Here is a 25,110-nt window from a genome sequence, read left to right on the forward strand (position 1 = left end):
GGCCTTCACAGAGAGGTGTTTGTTCTTTATAGAATGTTAAATCTGGATGCATTCTCTTGATGCATCCGGCGAGGAGGTAGATGTAGGTTTCATCCATGATAAACCCATAGTAGATACCCCCCTCAGGGAGTGGAAGAAGAGTGGAAGGATTAAGAATTTGACATATTTGTATGGTAATGTTGTCAGGTAGTAGAAGGTGACACTGTAGGCGCAGGTGTCTGGCAGGAGACACATGCTTGAGCTGGACTTGGTTGATGATGGTAGAAATGTCATGAGGAGCCAAGACAACCAGAGGGTGGCCGAGGACCAGGTCTGCAGTTCTTTCAATAAGTTCTCTTGCAGCAAAAACAGCCCTAAGGCAGGGGTCCCTCTGGCCACGATATCCAGCTGACAGGAGAAATATCCAATAGGCCTCTGGCGGCCTCTACATCTAATTCTACATCAGTGGCTAAACAAGAAAATGAGAAATTGATAGCCAAATAATGCAAAACCAACCCCAAATTATTTTTCAAGTACATCAATTCTAAAAAAATGAAAGTGTAGGTACACTGAAAACAGAGATGGGTCTGTTAGTTAATGAAGACCAGGAAAAGGCAGAAATTTTAAATAACTATTTTTCTTCAGTATATATTAATGAGGATCCTATGGCAAGAGATAAGCAAATGATTGCTTCAACAAACTTGCAGATAACTTGTGATTGGATAACTCAAGACAAGGTGCTACAGCTATTAAAGAAAATTAATGTAAATAAAGCTACGGGGCCTGACGGTATCCACCACGAGTACTTAAGGAGCTAAGTGGGGAAATAAGTGAACCTCTGTATTTAATTTTTCAAGATTATTTTGTTTCAGGTATTGTACCGGAGGATTGGAGGAAGGCAGATGTTGTTCCTATATTTAAAAAGGGTTAAAAATCCTTGCCTGGAAATTATAGACCTGTGAGCTTAACTTCTGTGACTGGAAAATTATTTGAACGGCTATTAAGGGATAATATTTAGGAATTCATTGGGAAGAACTGTGTTATTAGCAATAATCAGCATGGTTTTAGGAAACATAGGTCATGTCAAACTAACCTAATTAAGTAGAAGTATAGATCAGGGTGTTGCAGTGGATGTGATCTACTTGGATTTTGCCAAGGCATTTGATACGGTTCCTCACAATAGGTTAGTCTTCAAACTAAAAGAAATTGGTCTAGATGAATATTCTTGTTCTTGGGTAGAACATTGGCTTAAGCATAGAGTACAGCGAGTTGTCATTAATGGTACATTTTCAGATGAAAATTTTTCAGGTAAATGGCAGATGAAATTTAACGTAGAGAAATGCAAAGTTATGCAATTCAGGGTTAAGAATACACAAGCAATTTACACCCTAAATGGTAGTGAACTAGGGATAACCACACACGAGAAGGATTTGGGAATTGTTATAGACAACAAATTAGGCAGCAATATGCAATTTCAATCTGCTGTTGCTTAGGCCAGTAAGGTTTTGTCATGTATAAATAGGGGCATAAATTCACGAGATGAAAATATAATTTTGCCTCTTTATAAATCGCTAGTAAGACCACACCTTGAACATGCTGTGCAATTTTGGGCACCTGTTCTAAAGAACGATATCATGGCACTAGAAAAAGTGCAGAGACGAGCTACAAAATTGATAAAAGGAATGGAGCATTTTAGTTATGGTTAAGAAAGGTTAAAAAAATGTAAATCTCTTTAGTTTGGAAAAACAGCATCTGAGAGGGGATATGATAACATTAAACAAATATATTCGGGGCCAGTACAAACCATTATCTGGAAATCTATTCATAAACAGGGCTATACATAGGACACGAGGTCACACATTTAGGCTGGAAGAAAGGAGATTTCATCTAAGGCATAGAAAAGGTTTTTCAGTAAGAGCAATAAGGATATGGAATTCTTTGCCTGAAGAGGTGGTTTTTAGCAGAGTCTATACAGATGTTTAAACTGCAATTGGATAAATACTTTCAAAAACATAACATACAGGGATATCATTTCTAATTAGTGGGGTAATAGCTGCTTGATCCAAGGAGACATCTGACTGCTATTTTGGGGTCAAGAAGAAATTGTTTCCTAGTTTGTTGCAAAATTGGAAGCGCTTCAGACTGGGTTTTTTGCCTTCTTTTGGCTCAACAGCAAAAACATATGTGAGGAAGGCTGAGCTTGATGGACGCAAGTCTCTTTTCAGCTATGTAACTATGTAACTATGTAATGATCATTGGTGCGGCAAAGAGCACCCTTGGCTGTGAAAAGCTCAGGCGTGGCCAGAGGAAAGGCATCCGCCATCTTGTGCCTGCAAGGTCTAGTCCCACAATGTCGTGGTGCAAGAGGTACGTGCAGCTGTGTTGGTCGGTAGCTGTCCAGTGGGGAGGGGGTGGGGGGGGAGGTAGGAAGTTAGCAAGGTTGCACAGGAAAAGTAGGGATGGGAAGAGCGGCCACCTCTCCACGGCTCAACGTACTGTTCCAGTGTTTGTCTTGTTTACCTATTGAACAGCGCAGTGGAATATGTTGGTGCTATATAAATAACTAATTATAGTTATGTCTTACTGCTTTCCGACGTAACACATGGTTGATATTCCTTTTGGCTGTCTGAGAGTTTGTTCATGTATTAATAAAATAACCTGACTTTGCTGTCGGCATGTTTTTTCACCTCTTTTTTATCGCCTTACTGATGTATTAAAAACACCCACTCACATGTACAGTAATAACCTTTAATTTATGAATTTGCCTGTTCTGAAATGTCTTCCTGTAATGATTTCAAGGAAGAAGGGGATGAAAAACAACAAATGTAAGTTATGAGTATTGATTGGCTGTCTGCAGTATTATCAGTGCATTATGCCTTAACAATCACATAATTAAACCATGGGGGCGCTAACCGTTATGCATTAGATTGGTCTCACTAGTAATTGGCATCACTAAACCGGTGAAGAGGCCATAAATATGATTTATTAACAATTTTTACAGTGGAAAGCAATTTAAATCTAGTTTTCCCATCTGGTCTACATTTAGGCTTTTACAAAATTAGTATTTTCTTTCATTAATCTTAATTTTTTTTCTTTATAACTTTTGTGCCACCAGCAATACCCTTTCTGCCCCTTCCGCACAGCCTGCAGTGATTCTACATATGCTGCAAAAAGTACTGTTGTGCATAATGTTATGAATTCCTGGTCAGGATTCACAGAAGAATCTGCAAGGCCTGAGGTTGTGCAGCAAATAAACGTCAAATGTGATTATCTGTTTTATTATTATTTTGCATATATTTTGAATGCATTAAAAATGGGTCAACTCAAGCCTCCAGTGTCTCTTTAAAAATATGAAATCGAAAACAAGTTTGTAATGTTTCATTACATAAAATATATTCATTTCTGAGTTGAAAAAGGGAAAGGATACGGCTTTTTTTATTAGGTAACAATATGGATGTTTGGTCAGATGAAGCATAAATAATAGAGCGGCAGATCCAAAGGCTCTGCCAGTAACTTTGAGAAAATCCATCAGTGATGCATTCACGACAGCTCTGGCTTTAAAGTCTCAGGTGGACACAGCTTTTTCCAGAAATACATCCTAATTGGCAGCACCTTTTTTATTCCTGATGCTACAAGCAGCGCTTCTTGATTTTTTTTGCTATTCCCATGTGAGTTCACTTGCTGCCAACATTATATAATGTTCTCTTGTCCTTGCTCTTTGCTTGATTTTAACTAAATTTACGTTTTCCTGGAGTGCTGCCATTTAGAGGTCTTTAGCTGCTTGTACAGGAGGTAGTAATCCTGCAGGGCTTCCTTGGGGTCACGGGTATGTGCCAACTGTTCGTTAACTGAAGATGAAAGAGACATGTATTAATTGATTTGTAAAATCATTTGTGTTTGCAAGACGTTAACGTCGCTCCTTTGTTCAGACTGAATTCTTAGCAATGCTCACTGGACAATCACTAGACTACATTCCAAGTAATAGTCACTAACATGCTTAGGGTGAATACGGTTTCCCTGAATAAAGAAAGCAGTATGCTGACTGATGTGTGAACACGATAAAATGATTTGCTATTAAATCAGAACAGTTTACATTCACTAATGCTTCTTAATAAATTAATCTCCTTTAAAAGAAAACTAACACTTAAACAAAAAAACTCGTAGAAATGTTATCCCATATCTGAAAATCTAGAAACACTGTAAAATTCTTGAAAAAAAATAAAATTAAAAATACATATCTTTATTACTTCATACTCAAAATCAAAAAAATGGCATAAGCTACAGGCAATGTACAAACTCCCTACAGGAATGCTTACACATTTCTTTTCCCATGTACACATCTTCAGATATGATCTGCCAAACACCTGGTCTGGTTATTTTATGTAATAGGAATAAGGCAAACAAGGGATATTACATACACTAAAAAACTTTATTTACACAATACATTCACACTACACACCCAAATGCATGCATTGACACTGCATGCACAGACACGTGAACCTGCTGTCCCCATAGTGGAATACCAGAAGACAAAAGTGGGACAGGTTTGGGAGAGTGTTTGTATGAGGAGGCTGCCGGTGGTTTTGTATGTGTTTTACATGTGCTATTGCAATGTACGTATTTTACAAAAAATTTTGACAAAAAATTATTCACAGACACAAGCACCCCAAGAAGCTACCCTACCTAATGCTGCATGTGTGAGGTAGGGTGCTCCTGATATTGTGTGTGGGTAGACTTCTTTGGGTGTTGTGTGTTTGTGTGGAGAGCCTACTTGTGGTGTTGCATGTGTGGGGTAGACAACCTGTGGTGTTGTGTGTGAGGAGGCTGCTTTTGGGGTTGCGTGTATGTGGGGAAACTGCTTTTGGGGTTAAATGTGTGGGGATGTATGTAGCGAGAAGGGATGCATAAAAGGGAGGTTTCTTGTGGGGTTTTGTGTCTGTGAATGGGGTTGTTTGTAGTGTAGAGTAGAGAGGTATGTTAGGGGTGTAGTGTGTTTATAGCTGTTGTAGCGTGTCATTTATGGAGGGATTGGAGGGTGTTGGGGGGATTAAGGTTGTAGACTGTGGGCAGATGGGGGCTGTAGTGTGTGTGTGGGGAGGTAGGAGCTGAATTGTATGTGTGGTGGGTAAGGAGCTGTACAGTATATATGGGGACTAGGAACTGTATGGTATTTGTATGGGGATATCGGCTGTAATGTGAGCGTTATATGAACTGAAGTGTGAAGGGAGACAGGGGCTGTAGTGTGTGTAGTGTGTGGGCAATAAGAGCTGTCATATATAAGCAATATGGGCTGTAGGGTGAGGGCCATAGAGGCTGAAGTTTTAGGGGAGACACGGGCTGTAGTGTGTGTGGGGATTAAGGGCTGTCATATATGGGGAATATGGGATGTAGTGTGTAGGGGCAGGGGCTTTTAAAAATCTCTAACATGTATTGTCCCCTCCCTGTCACTTACTTTGGACCAGGTAGGGATTATGTTGTACCCTGGTTGTCCAGTGGAAAGGGCACTTTGTCTGCACATCCAATAGTTGCAAACATCTACTTCCAGCTGGCACAAAGGAAAGTATTAGAGCATTGCCATGGTAACCCACAGCAACACTCTAATATGGAAGCCAAAGACAGTACAATCTCCCCCCTCCCATCTCAATTAGTATGGGCATAAAGCCCCTTTTCTCAAGGGGCATTGCAGGAGTCGGTTAGAGAGATCCTATGGGAGCCACTGCCCATGGCTATTACCCAGTCCAGGCCTTATTATTGCACACAGAAACATTCATGCACACACAAAAACAAATACATGTACACTAGCATTTGTCTTCAGAAACTGATACAAAAAATTGGCATTAAATTTCGGATCAAAAGCAAAAAAACAAATGTGAGGAAGACTGAACTTGGACACATGTCTCTATTCAGCCTATGTAACTATGAACTGACACTACACACTCCATACTTACACTGACATTGCACATACAGAAAAACACTGATATTGCAAACTAAGAAACACATACTTCCACTGACAATGCACACACAAAAATAGCGGGCACTTACACTGAAGTGGGTGCAGTATGTGGGTTATAGAATATTACTGATGGTATCCAGCTGGGCATTTTTATTATATATAATCTAGACAAGCATTTGTCCAGTATTTGTAATAGTTCATGTAAACATTTATGGCAATTGATGAATTAAATGTGGCAAATGTGACAGGATTAAGTATAATATAGATTAAATAATATCACTTGGAAATGGAATACATTTTTCAAGAAGAAGTATGGCATTTCAGGAAAGAAATAAGATATAGTGTCTTCAAAACTAAGGCCAAAATAGTAAGCTTAGAAACATTCTCCAACTAAATTCTGTTTTTTATTTAGCTGTTTTGACCTTAAATTTGAAATTCACTTTGAATTCTCAGTGATTCTCTCTTGAGTAAACAACCCTGTTCGTTTCAGCATTGTGTCAGTGTTGATTACTTAGCACTGTCCTATACTATAATTGAAACTACCTTTTGTATAACTGCACTTAGGTCCTTCCTAACATGAGTATGTGTTCCTTAACTCTAGGACACTGTTAAAGAGCAATGAAACTTTTTTTTATATCATTGGGGTGGGGTGATGATGTAGCATACCGCTTGTGGGTTTAGGAGCCAGGCGAAGACCGATGGAGGGAGAATGCCATGGCTTCTGAGGTGGCTAACTGAACCTAGATCTAGGTTGAATGGCAGTGGGATAAAAACTTTTCTAAAGAAGGCTTCTCTTGGTAATAACCCTGAAATGCTTCTGCAGGGTTGAAGAGCATGCTCGAGGGCTGGAAGACCTGGAAGTCTTGTACAAAGCAACAGGAGAACTGTCTGTTTACGCTGGCAATAAGGAACTAGTGCTATAGAGAACGCGCCCTGCGTGGTGGAAATAACTTTACATAACTGGCAGACTCGATCTCGAGAAAGGGGTCCCCTGCCTTACACTAAGGACACGTGAGTGAGCTGTATGCTCCCGGAAAGAAAAAAAAGAAAAATTATATATATATATATATATATACACACACACACACACACACACAATAAAATTGTAATTTTGCATTTTTGTTTGACAATATTGAACAGTGCCTATTTTTTGTTTTTAATTTCTCTCCTCTCAAACCTCGGTCCCATTTGCTCCCTTCATTGGTAGTTAGCTACATTAAACCTTAAAGGATCACTATAGACACCCAGACCGCTTCAGCTTAATGAAGTGGTCTGGGTGCCAGGTCCATCTAGGTTTAACCCTTTTTGCTGTAAACATAGCAGTTTCAGAGAAACTGCTATGTTTACTTATGGGTTAATCCAGCCTCTAGTGGAGTATTTGTTTTGAGTAAGTTGAGAAAAGCAGTGAGAGTGAAGGAAAAAATAATATATATATATATATATGGGAAAGAAAGGAGGACAAAAAGAAGAGAAAAGTGAAAAGAAAGAAAAAAAAGGGGGGCAGGGGGGAGAAATAACAATAGGAAATTAACAAATTAACAAATGAAGCTAAGAGGTGGAAGAAGGAGTTCGTCTTTAGACTGCTTTAGGCTTGGAAATTTGCAGGAGACATAGCAAACAGACTTTTTGTTTTTTGTTTTCTCCTCATTTCAAATTCAACGCTACAAAATGGCAGCTAGAAAAACTCAAGAAAATGGAGAACAAAAATTAACCATTGGAGAAACGTTTATCTTTTTTTCACCTCAACCCAAGAAAACAGGGGTTCAAAGCAACTCTTTGGATGAAACAACGAAGAGTGGGGAACAAGAGAGAGCAGAAAAAGTTGAGACAGTAAATGAGCTCCAAAGGGTGACTGAATATCTGCTTAACAGTGCTCTGGAAATACAAATTATAAAGATCAAAAACGAAATTCAACGATTTTCAGAAGAGTTTTTAAAAAAGATTTTTGAAACACAGTTTTGAAACACTAATATTTGTATTCCGCGAAGTCTCCCGAGTATAACAGTACCCCCTATGTACAGGTTTTATAGTGTTTTTGAAAGTTACAGGGTCGGATATAGGAATTGCAAATGAGGTATGTTCAGTCTTTTTTAGTAGCCACTTAGTAAACACTGACCAAAGTTAGCATTCATAATAGTTTTTTTGCACACAAATATAAATGCTATCTTTGGCCAGTGTTTGTGACTAAGTGGCGTCTAAAAAAGACTGGGTCGTCTACTTTAAAAATATATGTAAATGTGAGGTGTGATTTAGAGATTTATGACAGATAACAATGTTACAATGTCACCATTGATAAACTTTAAAAATATATATTTTGAAACAGTAATGTCCTACTTGTACTTACAGCCCTATAACTTGCAAAAAAATTGCAAAAAACATGTAAACACTGGGTGTTTTTAAACTCAGGACAAAATGTTGAATCTATTTAGCAGTTTTTTTAATTAACTATTGTAGATAAGTAAAATATTTTTAAAGATTTTTCAAGTAAAAGTAAAAAAACATGTTTTTTTCAATTGTTTTAAAGTAAATCATATGACATGATACAAATAATGGTATGTAAATAAAGCCCTTTTTGTCCTTTTTGGCCTGTAAAAACAATATATAACTTGTATGGGAACAGTAAATGAGAGGAAAATTACAGCTAAACACAAACACCACAAACGTGTTAAAACAGCTCTGGTCCTTAACGTACAACATGGTCAAAACAGTCCGGTCCTGAAGGGGTTAAAGTAGCAGATAACTACAAAAATAAACATTATATGAATGCATTGTTATTTTAAAGTGAAAATTCAGTCCTGTAGTTATGGTGCCAATGTAAGTAGTCAAACTGTTTGCTAAACCTTTTACCAGGAGTCTGCCAGTGCCGTTCACTGCATCTACGGAGTACCAGAGTCTCCTACATGGAGCTTCCATTGGCTCACCTCTGCTAAACCATACCATGCAGGGCAGCTCAGTGCATGAGAGGGTTTGCTGATCAGTCTCAGTCCATGAGCTAAGCCCTGTAACACTAAAGCTTAATGAAGTGGTCTGGGTGCCAGGTCCAGCTAGGTTTAACCCTTTTTTCTATAAACATATTAGTTTCATAGAAACTGCTATGTTTATAATAGGGTTGATCCAGCCTCTAGTGACTGTCTCATTGACGGCCACTAGAGGCGCTTCCGCGCTTCTCACTGTGATTTTCACAGTGACAAGACGCCAGCATCCATAGGAAAGCATTGTGAATACTTTCCTATGAGACTGCCACGCATACGCATTCAGCCGAGGAGGAGGAGAGGAGGAGGAGAGTCCCCCGCCCGGCGCTGGAGAAAGAGGTAAGTTTAAACCCTTCCTACCCCTAGAGGCCGGCGGGAGTGGGACCCTGAAGGGGAGTATGTTTTCCTGGCACTATAGTGGTCCTTTAATTTAAAACAGAGTGTATGGCTATCAGAAAGGCATTGACTAACCCCAGGCAGATCTTAGAAAAAGTCAAAATGTTAGCAAATGGGTTGACTATTTACATTGGAAGGCACCAGCATGCTGTAGTGGTTATGGTACTTGGAGTGTACCTTTACCTTGCATCAGTCACAGAAATTAGAGAAAAATAAGTAACATTTTTTTTTGCGCTGATATAAGGAACAGATACTTACAGGTAGGACACTAATGTTTGCTGAATAAATAAGGCAACGTGCAAGTATATTCAGCAGTTTTATGGAGTAAAATCAGGCTCTCTCAGTACTTGGGTTAACTTATAATGATGCTCTTCTCCGAAGTACCTTGTAACCATGACAATATAATTAGTGACTTGATTTAGCACACGAGGGCTTGATTACAACTATGGATTACTGTCTATAGTTGGACATCTTTAAATAAAATGCTGACGTTTTCTGCCATACAAGTTCAAGCTTGACGTCAAACAAAATGGATATTTAGCATGTGAACTTGATAATATTTTACATACCATGCAAAGACAGCAATACACTTCATTTCTTGTCTCTAAAATCATTGGAATTCTAGTTTAGTAGCAGCTGCATATACGTTTATTGAATCAGTATAATGCAAAGTTTTTCTAAATGAACAGCATAATTAGCTGTTCTTGGACCATAACTCTCACAATCGTCTGCAACAAATTTCTGACCTAAGATAATGTAAGCTGTAGTCTAAAAACTAAAGATGGAAAGCCCTAAATTGCTTCATTATACATATAACATAAACATTATGACCTTTATGGGCAGAATGCATTTTTGCCGGGGATATAATGCAGCCCTCTAGTCTCCAGGTGTAACTTTTCACAAGTGAGCATTGGGAAGAATTTCCAAACCGGACTATGCCAGACTTCAATTATCAGATAATGTATTTATTAATATCTTCTCTCAGTTGTAAATCTGGCTGGACAATGGTGTTCCCTTTTTTTTAGCAGGATAATGAACCTGCCACACAACAAACAATTGTTCAGGAATGGCTTGAGAAACATGGCAAAAATGTTCAAGGTGTTGGCTTGGCCAGATCTCAATTTGATTGCGCATATATCTGATGTGCTGGAACAACAAATCTGATGCATAGAGGCTTTGCCTCACAAACTTTAGGCCTTAACCCCTTAAGGACGGTGGGCGTTCTCTGATGTCCTTGGGAACCCGGCTCTAAACGCTGGCGGGCGGCATAGAACGCCCATGCCGTTCTATGTACTTACCCGGGTACCGGCGATCCTATGCCAGCGATCGCAGTGTGGGGACTCACCTGGGGGCCCAGGGAGTCCCCCTCCTTCTTGTCCGGCCTCCCTGGGCCATGTGATCGCAAGGACCTCACGATCACATGGACGGCATAGCCGGCCACAGCAATGCCAGCAGGGGGAGTGCCTGTAATTACAGATACTCCCCCTGCTGCCTGTAAATAGTAAAAAAAAAGTTAAAGTTACAGTTTAAAATATATACACACACATATACATACACATACACTGTCTAATTGTATTTTAATATTAATATATAATTGTAAATATATATTAATATCAAAATACACGTACAATGATATTGATTCTATATATAATTTTCATTATATATATATATATATATATATTATAAAATAAATATGTAAATAAGTAAAAAAAAAAAATATATATATATATATATATATATATATGTAAATATGTATATATACGTAAAACTGTATTTTAAAATGAATATATATGTTGATATCAAAATACATGTAGAACAAAATCTATATCTACACCCCTGGTAGACTGCAGAATAGAGTTTAGATACTCCGCCCCTCAGGACCTTCCACATTGAACAGCTGATGGCCATGTTTCATCAGCAAGAGGTATTTAAATGGAACAATAAGCTGCTCATGTTCACAGGCTCCTGACGACAGTGTTTTGAACACGCTGAAACGTGCATCGAGTGTTTTCTTTTTCTTTAACCTCTGCACTTTTTTTATTTTTGTTACCACTATGGTTATTGATTTTTAGGTGTTTATTTATTTATAACTTTAGTAGGGAGAGTTGGTTCAGGTAGACACTAGTGGTTAGACCACGGTGTCGAGGTAACTTTTAGGGTGAATTGAGAGATTTATTTATTTATTTTTTGTGTGAGGCTTTTCATCTGCGTTTAGACCTGATTACCCAGTCCCTTGTTCTCTGGGGACCCTGTGCCTCTTCTCTCTCCCTAACCTCGTTTACACTACCTTCCTGTCAGTTGGACACTAGGGGAACTGGAACTTAGATGCTAGCTAGTACTCCAGACAATTGATCCTCTAGGCACCGTTTAGTAGATCTTTTTTTCAAGTTATACTTTTTGTTTGCATATCCCTTTTTATCCTTAGATTGATTAAAGGTAGGACCTCCCTTCCTCATTTCTTATACAGTGGAGCTCTCCTGATGTTGGTTTCCCCTTGTGGGACTCTACACATCACCTACTCCTATTACCGAAATCTATATCTATATACATAAGTATATACCACTGTACTGTTTTACTCAGAAGACTTAAATATTAGTGTTTCAAAACAGTAAAATGTATTGAAATTTTTTGCATTTTTCACACACAAATGGCACTTACACTGAAGATATAATTGTTGGGATACGTTTTACTGTTTTGAAACACTAATATTTGTGTTCAGCGAAGTCTCCCGAGTATAAACTCATGTACAGGTTTTATGGTGTTTTCAAAAGTTACAGAGTCAAATATAAGGCTTGCGTTTTTTCACATTGAAATTCGCCAGATTGGTTACATTGCCTTTGAGACCATATGGTAGCCCAGGAATGAAAATTCCCCCCATGATGGCATACCATTTGCAATAGTAGACAACCCAAGGTATTGCAAATGGGGTATGTCCAGTCTTTTTTAGTAGCCACTTAGTCACAAACACTGGCCAAAATTGGCGTTCAAATTAGTTTTTTAAATTTTTCACACAGAAACAAATATTAACGCTAACTTTTGTCAGTGTTTCTGACTAAGTGGCTACTAACAAAGACTAGACATATACCCCATTTGCAATACCTTGGGTTGTCTACTTTACAAATGGTATGCCATCATCGGGGTAATTCTCATTCCTGAGCTACCATACAGTCTCAAAGGCAACGTAACCAATCTGGCGAATTTCAATGTAAAAAACATGAAAAATGTAACATGCTATATTTGACCCTATAACTTCCTAAAACACCATAAAACCTGTTTTACACGTGAGACATCGCTGAATACAAATACGTGCATTTTATTGCAGTAAATGCAAACAGTATTATGACATTCACAGATAGAATGTCACGTAAAACTAAAAATGTTTTAAAAACTCTTATTTTCTCCCATTTAATATTTTATTCATATTAAATTATGTTTCATTTGATAAAGCAGACACCCCACGGTATCTTATATGGTGTATATTGTGCCTTAACTTTTCACCAATTTATGTCAATGTTTGTGGTGAGGGGGGGAATGGCATTTTTGCAGAGTATTTCTTACACTTAATATGTACCACTGTCATAAAAATCCCCAAATTATACTCAGTTACACCTTCTGAGTAAAACAATATGCCCAATGTATGACCTATACATAGGACATGAGAAGTTCAGGTTTTTAAGTGTGATTTTTCATGGAGGGTTTTAATGCATCCGTGTCCCACTTTGGAGCACTTGAGCAGGCTACATATTACAACTACACCATAAAGGCATACCATTTTTTAAAGAAGACATCCCATGGTATTTCAAAAGGCATATTTTGAACCTTAGCGTGGGATAATCTTTCCGCTAGTTTGTACCAAGTGTAGTGGTAATAAGCGTTTTTTCTGCCTTTTTGACAAACAAAGTGAGTTTGCACAGTATATTTTGCAAACCTTATGTGTGCTATGACTGTATAATACTTCATATGTTTCTCAACTATGTCGTCTGAGTACAGCAATACCCCCATAAGTACCTTTGCCAGGTATATGTGGACAGGGCCGCCATCAGGGGGTGACAACCATGACGGTTGTCACGGGCCCGGCGGTCCTGGGGGGCCCGGAGTGCACAGGTAATCCGCTGCATGCCCGGGCCCCCAGCCCTTCAATCTGCATATATACATAGCGAGTACCGCTATGTATATATGCCTCTGCGGGCCCTGCTGGCAGGGCCCAGGATATACTTACCTTCCCCTCCAGCACTCTCGCGAGCCACAGCAGTAAAGCGTTGCCGCGGGTTGTCATGACAACGCTCCGCGGCGCGCAATGCATGCTGGGCTCGCATAGAGCAGTGTCTGGCAGGAGGGAAAACGTGGAGGGAGTCTGCTGGGCTCCTCCTTGCTGCCCCAACAAGCGGAGCCACCGGACCACCAGGGAATCCAGTGCCCCCCTCCCTGGCTACAGGTAAGGGGGAATACATCTTTTTTATTATACAAATTCTTAAAAAAAATAAAAAAATCCCAGCAGCATTTGTCACACATCCAAAACACACACACACACACACACAGACAGACACCAAACAGACAAACTGCATCCACTACACAACCATACACATCATCCACTACACAACCACACACATCATCCACTACACAACCACACACATCATCCACTACATAAACACACAAACTGCATCCACTACAGAACCATACACATCATCCACTACATAAACACACAAACTGCATCCACTACATAAACACACAAACTGCATCCACTACACAACCACACACATCATCCACTACACAACCACACACATCATCCACTACACAACCACACACATCATCCACTACATAAACACAAAAACTGCATCCACTACATAAACACACAAACTGCATCCACTACATAAACACACAAACTGCATCCACTACACAACCATACACATCATCCACTACATAAACACACAAACTGCATCCACTACACAACCATACACATCATCCACTACACAACCATACACATCATCCACTACACATCCATACACATCATCCACTGCACAAATACACACACTGCATCCACTACACAACCACACACATCATCCACCACATAAACACACAAACTGCATCCACTACACAACCATACACATCATCCACCACATAAACACACACACTGCATCCACTACACAACCACACACATCATCCACTACACAACCACACACATCATCCACTACACAACCATACTAACTGCATCCACTACACAACCACACACATCATCAACTACATAAACACACAAACTGCATCCACTACACACACACACACAGCATCCAGTACACAAACACACTGCATTCACTACACACATAATCCACTACACACACACAGCATCTACTACACAAACACACACTGCATTCACTATACACACACTACTTCCACTACACAAACACACACTCTGCATTAACTATACACACACACTACTTCCACTACACAAACACACACTCTGCATTAACTATACACACACACTACATCCACTACACAAACACACACTCTGCATTCACTATTCACATACTACATCCAGTACACAAACACACTCTGCATTTACTATACACACACACTCTGTCCACTAGACAAACATACAATCTGAATCCACTATAAACAGCGTATCCACTTTACTCACGCACTTTGTATCCACTACACACATTTTATAGCCACTATACACACACAAACAAATTCAGTACACATACACTTCATCCTTGTGAGTGGACTTAAGATGGGCCCTGTGGGTGCATTTGGGGGCGGGTCATGTGGGCGGACTTGGGGCGGGTCATGTGGACTGACTTGGGGGCGGGCCCCGGGGGGCCCAGACCGTAGGCTGTGTCAGGGGCCCCAAAATTTCTGGTGGCAGCCCTGTATGTGGACATGGAAGGGGCACATTTGAGACAGTCATTCCAGTTTTTTTTCAAACTTTCAATTTTTACACTGTGCTCATGACCCATTTTAGAGTATTTTACCAGGCTATATAATCCAAATACCCCATAAAGCCATACCATTTCTTAAAGAAGACATCCCAGGGTATTTCAAAAGGCATATTTTGAACCTTAGCGTGGGATCATTTTTTCGCTAGCTTGTACCAAGTGTAGTGGTAATAAGTGTTTTTTCTGCCTTGACACACAAAGTGAGTTTGCACAGTATATTTTGCAAACCTTATGTGTGCTACGACTGTATAATACTACATACAGGGACGTTTTAGCCGCGAGGCAAACAAGGCATTTGCCTCGGGCGGCATTTTCATGGTGGCTAACTGACAAGCCAGGCGGGCTGCTGGTCGGTCGGTCGGGCATCACTGGCGAGGGAGCACTTTCCCCTGAGCTGTCTGCTCAGCTCCCTTGCGCGCCGCAGAGTGATGCTAGGAGCTGGAAAATGACGTCATATTCTGGCTCCCGGCATCACTCTGCGGTGCGCGAGGGAGCTGAGCAGAGCGCTCAGGGGAAAGTGATCCCTCGCCAGCACCGACCGACAGCCCCAGGGAGAGGGAAGGAGGCTGGGGGGTTAAGTTAAAAAAAAAGTGTGTGTGTGTCTGTTAGTGTGTGTGTGTGTCTGCTAGTGTGTGTGTGTGTCTGCTAGTGTGTGTGTGTGTCTGCTAGTGTGTGTGTGTCTGCTAGTGTGTGTGTGTCTGCTAGTGAGTGTGTGTGTCTGTTAGTGAGTGTGTGTGTCTGTTAGTGAGTGTGTGTGTCTGACTGTGTGTGTCGGTTAGTGTGTGTCTGTTAGTGTCTGTCTGACTGTGTGTGTCTGACTGTGTGTCTGTTAGTGAGTGTGTGTGTGTGTGTCTGTTAGTGAGTGGGTGTGTGTTTGTTAGTGAGTATGTGTGTGTCTATTAGTGAGTGTGTGTGTCTATTAGTGAGTGTGTGTGTGTGTCTGTTAGTGTGTGTGTGTGTGTGTGTGTGTCTGACTGTGTGTGTCTGTTAGTGTGTGAGTGTGTTTTGCTGTTAGTGTGTGTGTGAGTGTCTGTTAGTGAGTGAGCGTGTGTCTGTGAGTGAGTGTGTGTGTGTCTGTTAGTGAGTGTGTGTGTCTGTCAGTGAATGTGTGTGTGTATTTAGAAGGCGGGGCAGGGGGGAAAGGTTGGGTGGGGGGTGTCGCCTGAGTTTTGTCCTGCCTAGGGCAGCACAAACCAGGATACACCACTGACTACATATGTTGCTCAGCTATGTCATCTGAGTACAGCAATACCCCCGTATGTACCTTTGCCAGGTATATGTGGAGGTATAAGGGGCACATTTGAGACATTTCCGTTTTTTTCTAACTTTGAAGTTTTACGGTGTGTCCATGTTCCATTTTGGAGTAGTTTAGATGGTTGGTTATTGAAACTTCCCCACAAACACATACTATTTATTAACCCCTTAAGGACACACGACATGTGTGACATGTCATGATTCCCTTTTATTCCAAAAGTTTGGTCCTTAAGGGGTTAAAGAATACACCCTGGGGTAATTCAAAAGGCGTATTTTGAACCTTAGCATGGGATAAAAAAAAATTCCAGGTGTAGTGGTAATGAGCATTTTTAAATGTATTTTTTACTTTTTAAAACTTTTTTTACACAATTTTTTTGCTTATTAATTTAAAACTTTTATTTACAGATTTAACATTTTAATAAGCTTTGTTTTTTTTTTTTTTAACCGTTATCCCCTAACTAGAAGCAAGCAGCACTAACGGTAAATTCCCCAATTTCCCACAACTCCAACCCTAGCTAGCAAAATATATAATTTTAAAATATTTAAATTAATGAATTAAATAAATGTAACCCCTGAGTTAAAAAAAAAATAGTTAAGCCTAAGGGGTTAAAAACAAAATTAGATCAAAGTATAATACTGTGATCTGTATTTTGATCACTGTAGGTAGTGATCAACTGGCAGGGAAGGGGTTAATTGTTATTAGGACTGGGTAAAGGAGGGTGGGATTTTTTTTTACTTTTTAAAAAATGTTATTAAAACATTTTTTTTACTTTTTAAAACTTTTACAAAACTTTTTTAATGTTAACCCCTAGCTAGCCTAACCCCAAATTCCCCAATAACTTACACCCACCACAGCTAGCTAAATATACAATTTTAATATATTTAAATTCATTAAATTAAATTAACAACCCAGGGGTTAAAAAAACAAAACAAATCAGATCACAGTAAAATGTATACCCTGCCAATTGATCACTATAGTCAGTGATCAATTGGCAGGGAAGGGGTTAATTTGTATTTAAAATGGGTAAAGAGGGGTGGGATTTTAAAAAAAAAAAAACAATTTTGCAGGGAGAAGATCACTGCTGATCTGTCTCCCTGCACTTCACACTGAACCCGGAAGCACAGGGAGGCGGACCGTGAGTCCCTGCAGCACATGTGCTCGCTCTGACAGCCTGTCAGAGCGATCACTGCTGCAGGGGCAGCGCGATCGGGAATTGGCTTCTGACACCGGTTATAAAGAAAACGGCCTGATAGAACAGTACTGACTGGGTTTATCTGAGGCATTAAAAGATGAACTAGCCAGAATGGGGGTACCCACTTCTTTGGAAGATCTGTTCCTTCTTGTCACCCAGTTAGACCGCCTGTTCAGAGAAAGAAAGCAGGAGCGATTTGAAACCAATTTTCTGCCGGATCAATGTTCCAAACCTGCTGGTGAGACCTATACCCCTATCCCCAACATGGACATAGAGGAACCCATGCAAATTGGAACACTGAATACCATGCTTATGGTAAATGAAAAGGCCAGAAGGATAGTCAAAGGGCTTTGCTTCTATTGTGTCAAGATAGGCCACTACATCAGCTATTGTCCTGTACGTCGTCCTCGCCCTAAGCATGGCCATGTGGGGACTGTCACCATCCAGCAAGTCCTCCATGGCACCTTTATTGTTCAACTCTGCATGCTACCGGATCAAATGCACCATCGTGGTCCCAGCTAACCCTGCTCCTGTTCCAGAGCCTCAAAATGAGGCTGCTGTGGCTACCTTCCAATCCTCAGCCTCTGGCTCCCCTAAGGTTTCCTGTCCCCAGACCGTGTAATTGCCTCCAATGGATCCGTGGTCCACAGAGAAGATCTAGAGGCCTTTGAACAGGCTCTTAAGGCCAGAGCCGCATCCCCTCAGATGGTTGCTGCTCCTTGCCTCCACTGCCATTTCCAAGAATGCGGACAACCTGCAAAAAGTTCCAACACTCTCAAATCCTGATGATTCAGAGGCCTACTCAGACCTGGAGTCCCTGTCTGAGCCTAAACTGGATTCCCCTTACAATGGACAGTCCAGGGATTGTAATGCACCAAAATCTTCAGAGCCACTCACTATCATAGCTGGTCTTATAAATAAGTCAAATTAACCAATCCTACAGAAAAAGGCTAAAGGTGTCTACTGTAACGCTACCAATTCCAAACTGTCCCCTGATGTGACAAGAACTTACATTGGCTCTATCATCAGAAAAGAAGACCTTGAGTTATTCGAATCAGCGATACTTACCAGAGATAAAAAGAAAAGGCGACGTTTATTTGCTCTTTATTATCCGACTGAAGAAAATACCTAAAAAATAACTTGCTTCCTTTGTTATTTTCTGCATCAAAGTAAGGTTCTCTACCTTGCTGTCCACTAGGGGGCTTCAGTATCTACCTGTATTTGTCTGCTTCCTGACTCCTTGCCTGAATGGAGCAGTGCTGATCCACCTGCAGCCCCTTACCAACCAGGGTCAGCTGCTCCTAGTCAGCAGGCTGTAAAGCCAGCTCTGCCTGAGGCCTGGTATCTGGTTGTTTTGTTTGTTTGGTTTTTCCTGCCGGATCTCTTACTCTGCTGACTGATTTTTTGGACTCTGACCTCTGCCTGCCTTACTGACTACAATACTTCGCTGCCAGCCCTGACTTCTGGTCTGACCCTGCCTTTGGATTACCCCTTCATCTATACTGCGCTTTGGTCTTTGCCTTCTCCTGGAGCCATCTCCTGCACCTGGGCTCCAGCTCCTGGTAAACGGTGACAGTAGTGGATCTTCTGTATCCTCTACCGGGTCTGATAGAAAAATGCTCCCTGGAAGCAATGAGCAGCTTCCTGTTAGATCCGGTAGAGGATGCACAAGATCCCATATTGTGGTACAGGGGAGCACACTACAAGGAGGAACGGTGAACGGGGCTGCAAGTGAGAAAGACACACAGAGGGGCTTGGGGGGGGAGACACACAGAGGGACTTGGGGGGAGACACAAAAGGGGCTTGGGGGGGAGACACACAAAAGGGGCTTGGTGGAGAAAGACACACATATGGACTGGAGAAGGGGAGCAAGAAACACACATAGGGACTGTGGGGAAAAAGACACACAAAGGGGTAGTTGGAGGCAGAGACACACAGATGTGTGGAGGAGAGGGTGAGACACACAGATGGGTAGGGGATGAGACACACAGATGGGTAGGGGGTGAGACACAAATGGGTAGGGGGTGAGACACACAAATGGGTAGGGGGTGAGACACACAATGGAGTTTAGGGAGGAAGAGATACAATAGGGATAGGGGATGAAAGAGTCACACAGAGGCACTGGTGAAGTGTAAGAAGACACACAAAGGGTCTTGGGGGCAAGAGACATGCAGAAGGGATGGGGTGAAAGACACACAACCTGGCAATTTTCAATATAAAAAAGTGACCCTTATATTTGCGAGGGTGGGGTACTGTTATACTCGGAAAACTTTGCTGAACACAAATATTAGGGTTTTAAACCAGTAAAACGTATCGAAACAATTATATCAGTGAAAGTGCCGTTTGTGTGTGAAAAATGCAAAAAAACTTTACTTTCACTGACAATATCAACGCTGTGAAATATTTTACTGTTTTGAAACAATAATAATAATATTTGTGTACAGGTTTTAGTGTGTCATAGAAAGTTACAAGGTTAAATACAGTGCTAGCAAATTCTCTGGACTACATGTATATTTATGAAATTATTTATGTAATTTTGTGTATATATAAACTGACTGCAAAATAATTGCAGTAAGTCTTGGTGGAAACAGGCATTGAGGTTTCAGTGAGCACAGAAAGGCAAATACTGAACGCAAAATGTTTCCATGCCAGAACTCCAAGCTACAGATGTTTGGGGATTCTGTGTGTGGAAGGCCAGATGAATTCATTGAAGTATCAGGAAATCCTAGGAGAAAACATCTGAAGTTTGGGCATCATTGGAACTTCACACAAGACAATTATTCCAGGCAAACATAGTCTACCAAGGTTTGGTTGCAGAAGAAGTCCTGGACAATTCTACAGTGGCCATCGCAGTCACCTGACTTTAATTCCATAGAAAATCTCTGGTGGATTTGATGAATGTGGTTACAGCACACAAATCCAAGAATATTACTAAACTGGAGGCCATTGCTCATGAGCAATGGGCTAAGATTCCTCAGGAAAGCTGCCAGAATCTGGTGTCTGTCTATGCATCTCATTTTCAGCAGGTCATAAAAGCAAAAGGGTGCTCTACTAAGTATGTTTGTCATGAAGGAGTTGGATAATTTTGAGACTGGAGCAGTCATTATAAGAGAAGTCATCTCAGTTGAATTTCTGGAAACCACTTGAAGCATTTGTTGTATTGAGCTGTTTGCTTTTGTTTGATTTGTTCATTGCAAACAGCTGAATGTCTATACATTTTGACAATAAACCTGATTTTTAATGGGGGTTGAATAATGTTTTGTAACTATATGCGACACTTGTTCTATATGTGATATTTCCATCTTTAAGGATACCAAAATAGGAAAGCCATCTAGTGAACACAGATCCTCCCTAATGTGGTACAGAGGAAAATCACATGCATGTATATAGAATGTATATCCTGCATGTATGCAGAATTAATATGCTGCATGTATATAGAATGTATGTGATATTCAAAGGAAGGTCCTGATGCCGGCAGGCAGGAGGGGAGAGCTGTGCTGTGCTGCTCCCCTCTTGCCTGTATGTAGCCTGGCCGAGCAGACAGAGAGCACTTTCTGTCAGACCGGAAGCCGTAGCAGAGAAATGCTGGTACTGGAGGGGAGGCAGAGGTAGGAATAGGACGCAAGAGGGGAAGGGGGAGAGAGGGAACAATGGGACGTGGGAGAGAGGGAGAAAGGTAGAAAAATGGGACATAGGGAGGGTAGGGGGGGGGGAGAGGTAAAGGATATGGGACACCTGGAGTGGAGGGAGAAGAGAGGTAACAATGGGACACATGGAAGGGAGGGAGGAGAGGATATGGGACACATGGAAGGGAGTGAGAGGGGATATGGGACACATGGAAGGGAGTGAGAGAGGGTATTGGACACATTGAAGTGAGAGAAGGAGTGAGAGAGGGTATGGGACACATGGAGGGGAAAGGGAGAGGGGGAGGGGGAGAGAGGGAGGGTATGGGACACATGGAGGGGAGGGGGAGAGAGCAAAGAATGGGACACATAGAAGGGAGGGGGAGGGAAGTAGAAATGGGACACAGGGAGGGGGAGAGGGAGAAATTGGACACATGGAGGGGGCTGGGAGGGAGGAGTGCATGGGAAACCAGGAGGGGCTTAGGTGAGAGGGAATGGGACAGATGGGGAGGTGGGCGAGGGAATGAGACACATAGAGGGGCTATGGGGTCGAGGGAATGAGACACATGGGGGGGGCTGAGCACGGGAATGAGACACGGGGGGGGGGAGTGAATAAGACACCATTGAGGAGGGCCCCCTCAGTGGATTCTAGTTACACCTCATTGGCCCAGTGGATTCTAGTTACTGCAGCATTTGATTAGCACTGTTGCAGGGACCTAATCAAAAGCGACTCCTTTCTGTCAGTCTTCCACCTATCTTTATTTGCCTCTGCTACATCTTTGTTGGGTTGTTGGATGTAGTGTTCCACTGCAATGATTCTCCCTGTAAAGAACTGTAGTGTTTTGTTGTTTTACTGGATCCTGATATTAAAGTGACTGCCTGGGGTGGAGTTTGCAGCTTAACGGAGAGCTTTGAGTCTAATGACTGAGAAATTGAGGCTTTGGTGGAATAGTTAAGATCACACCTGACTAATAGATCCCTTCCCCGCTGTGGGAAGTGTCCATGGGGCGAAAAAATTTAGGCTGACAAGGGCCCAACGACCCTACTTCAAAGACGCCATGGAGGGCACTACTACTCAGATCAACCTACTGAAGGCAACTACAAGCACCCATGATACCAGGATAACCTCCATAGAACAAAAACATGAGGGCCTACAAAAACAACAATATGCCACCAATGATAAAGTGGATGCTATAGAAGAAGAGGCGGTATAATTTGAAAATAAGAGGGGTCCCTCTTTAATAGGACTCATAAAATGGGCTAATAGTCGAGGCGTTTGCCTCCTTCGGGACGTGTTACTTGCTAATGTTGTTTTCTTTTACTTATACTAATGTTAATTTGTCCATAACACCTTTAAGCACAATAAAAATAAAGAATGTAGAAAAACAACAAAAGTGACTGCCCATCTACCAGTCTGCCACCTCTGTCCCTTAGCTCACTTTCAACTCTTATTTTAAACTGGCTGTGTATTTGCACTGTGCAGGCAATTGCAGTGCATACGCATAATATACCCATTAGCCCTTTTGTTCAAGTAATATTGTATTTTATTTATTTTTTTATTTAATTGTTTGCTTTATTTATTTTATTCATTTATTGTACTGGTTTATTTTTTTTTTTATTAATCCTGCCTGTCTTAAGTCCTATGCAACAGATATTAATTATTGAACAAAATTTGTTAAAATGTTAAATAACTTTCAGCCTAAAAGAATGTGTGAATTAAAATCAGTAAAAAAATAAATAAAAAAAATGTCTGAGCTAATGACCAGAAAAATAGTTCTCCATGTGCATGCCTACTTTTTATTCGCTTAGCAATACTATAAATCATTGACTCATACATATACATAAAGTCACACATATATATATATATATATATATATACATAGAGATACCGTCAAAAGCATGCATAGACTTGTGCACGGCAAAAAAAAAAAATGTGGTTTGTCTGACTCTACTCATCTTGAGTCATTTCATCCAGGCAATTATTTTAGGAAACATTTGGATGAACCAAAATGGTTACATTTAGGATTAGGATTTCAATTCACTACAATTCTGAATTTAGTGAATCACTTTAGCCTAACACTAAGTAGTGTCTGATTAGCCCTGCAACAATATTCACATAATCCGAAGTCTCCAGGAAGTGACCAGAAATTTTAAATGATAGGCCAAAATAATAGAATGAGAACAATCGTCGAAGCCTTCCATCAAACTTCCCAGTAAATTCCTAAACTTTTCCCGTTCAGTGAATGACCCTGCAGGTTTTCTAAACAGATGCAGATCAAATCTTTTTAGAACTCTTTCATATAAACAATGGTAATTTAGATTGTGACAAATTTATAAAACCAGTAATGTAATTGCAATTGTCTAACTCCAGTGTTAATTCTATTTAAAGATGCCTTTAATCATAATTACTGTATGGGAAAAATCTATTCACCAAATACAAAACACAAACAAAAACCAAACAAAACACCCACAAATATGATATAATCTATACTAAATTTTACAACATAACACATTTGTGTTTTACTTCGAAAGTCACAGCATAATTAACACACAGGTGCAATTGAAAGTTTACATAAAATGTATATGAAATACGTATAATTTGCATAATTAACTAAAGATCAGCAATATCATCAGCAATCAGCATAATTTCACACATATGCAGGGGAGGTGAAATTTTAGATTAATTTATAATTTTAACATCATACATATTAAGGTTAGTTATAATATTTTAGTTTTCTTTAAATATAGTTTTTCGGTAACATTATTTTTACATAATCATAAATAATTCCAGGAAAAGACCAATGAAATACGAATATATTATAACAACTAACGTAATAAAAGGATATTATCTTATTTTGGTACCTAAACAATTAATTACCACCTTTTGGAGTATCTGCCATGATGCAAAGGCAGTTTTGTGATTACTTTTTTGTGACTGTTAGCATGGCAGTGGTAGAAAATATCCCTTGAAATGGCAGTCATGGAGCAATTTGTGACCAATAAACCTACCTTCTTCAAGCTGTATCCATAAATATCGCATGATGCCAAGGAGAAGTATTGCAACTGGTAGGAATATCCCACCAAATATATACCAAGCAGGCAGCTCCCTGACAAATACAGATATTATGTGACCCATCTTAATGGTGGCTCTTCTGAGGAAAACTTGTTCTAATCGAGTTTCCTCTGTTGCTTGCTATAAAGAAAGTGCACTTGCTACCTCTGTGTCAGGCTCTGATTTTGGCCTTTGGTCCCAAAACTCAATCTTTTTTTTTTTTTTCTTTTCAGACTTTGCTCTGTTTATGCAGTCCTGTGATTCCTAAGAGGATTGCAATAGGGTTATAAAATAACTAAGACATGGCACAACAAATGCTTTATCTTGCTTACTGGTTTGAAGTCTCAGTATCGGAATAGTAATTACTAGTAATGAGATTAGTTACACTAATTTACCCAATAAGTTATTCTTTCTTCACAAACAGTTATTACTAAGCTCCACAATGGAAATAAACAGCAACATTGCTATTAATATAATAGTCAAGCTGTATTATTAGAACATCAAACTCAGTAATTTATTAAAAAGCTGTTATTTTGCAAATTTGCAAACTGAATAAACAAATTCAGTTTGAATCTGCTGCTGAATAATATGCTTATATATTATAAAACATCTAGTAAAATGACTATTTATGAACAGATGTGTTTTTCACATATTCCTCCACAAATGATCAAGACATATTTAAGAGGATTTATTAAGAGGATTTCAGACTATATACCCTAACTGTAAAGAAGCTCAAAGCTACCTCCCATCCTGGACCC

At 40.2% G+C, this 25,110-nt stretch overlaps 1 protein-coding gene across 1 annotated transcript; it reads right to left on the reverse strand.

The window, feature by feature from the left end:
- Positions 1–3,241: 3,241 nt before the first annotated feature.
- Positions 3,242–24,530, reverse strand: SMLR1 (small leucine rich protein 1). Its single transcript, XM_063441162.1, has 2 exons — positions 24,310–24,530; positions 3,242–3,827 (listed from the first exon to the last, which is right to left on the reverse strand). Exons 1-2 carry the CDS (start codon positions 24,434–24,436, stop codon positions 3,718–3,720), a joined length of 237 nt encoding a protein of 78 aa, XP_063297232.1. The 5' UTR covers positions 24,437–24,530; the 3' UTR covers positions 3,242–3,717.
- Positions 24,531–25,110: the final 580 nt, after the last annotated feature.

The sequence above is a fragment of the Pelobates fuscus genome, chromosome 2 (assembly GCF_036172605.1).
Source record: "Pelobates fuscus isolate aPelFus1 chromosome 2, aPelFus1.pri, whole genome shotgun sequence".
Classification (NCBI taxonomy): domain Eukaryota; kingdom Metazoa; phylum Chordata; class Amphibia; order Anura; family Pelobatidae; genus Pelobates; species Pelobates fuscus.

What these genes read in the sequence shown, in the direction of transcription:
- SMLR1 (XM_063441162.1), bottom strand. Translation starts at nt 24,436, where the DNA reads ATGGGTCACATAATATCTGTATTTGTCAGGGAGCTGCCTGCTTGGTAT. An exon ending in ATGGATACAGCTTGAAGAAG is followed by an intron (nt 3,828 to 24,309) that starts GTAGGTTTATTG and finishes TTTCATCTTCAG; the next exon opens with TTAACGAACAGTTGGCACAT.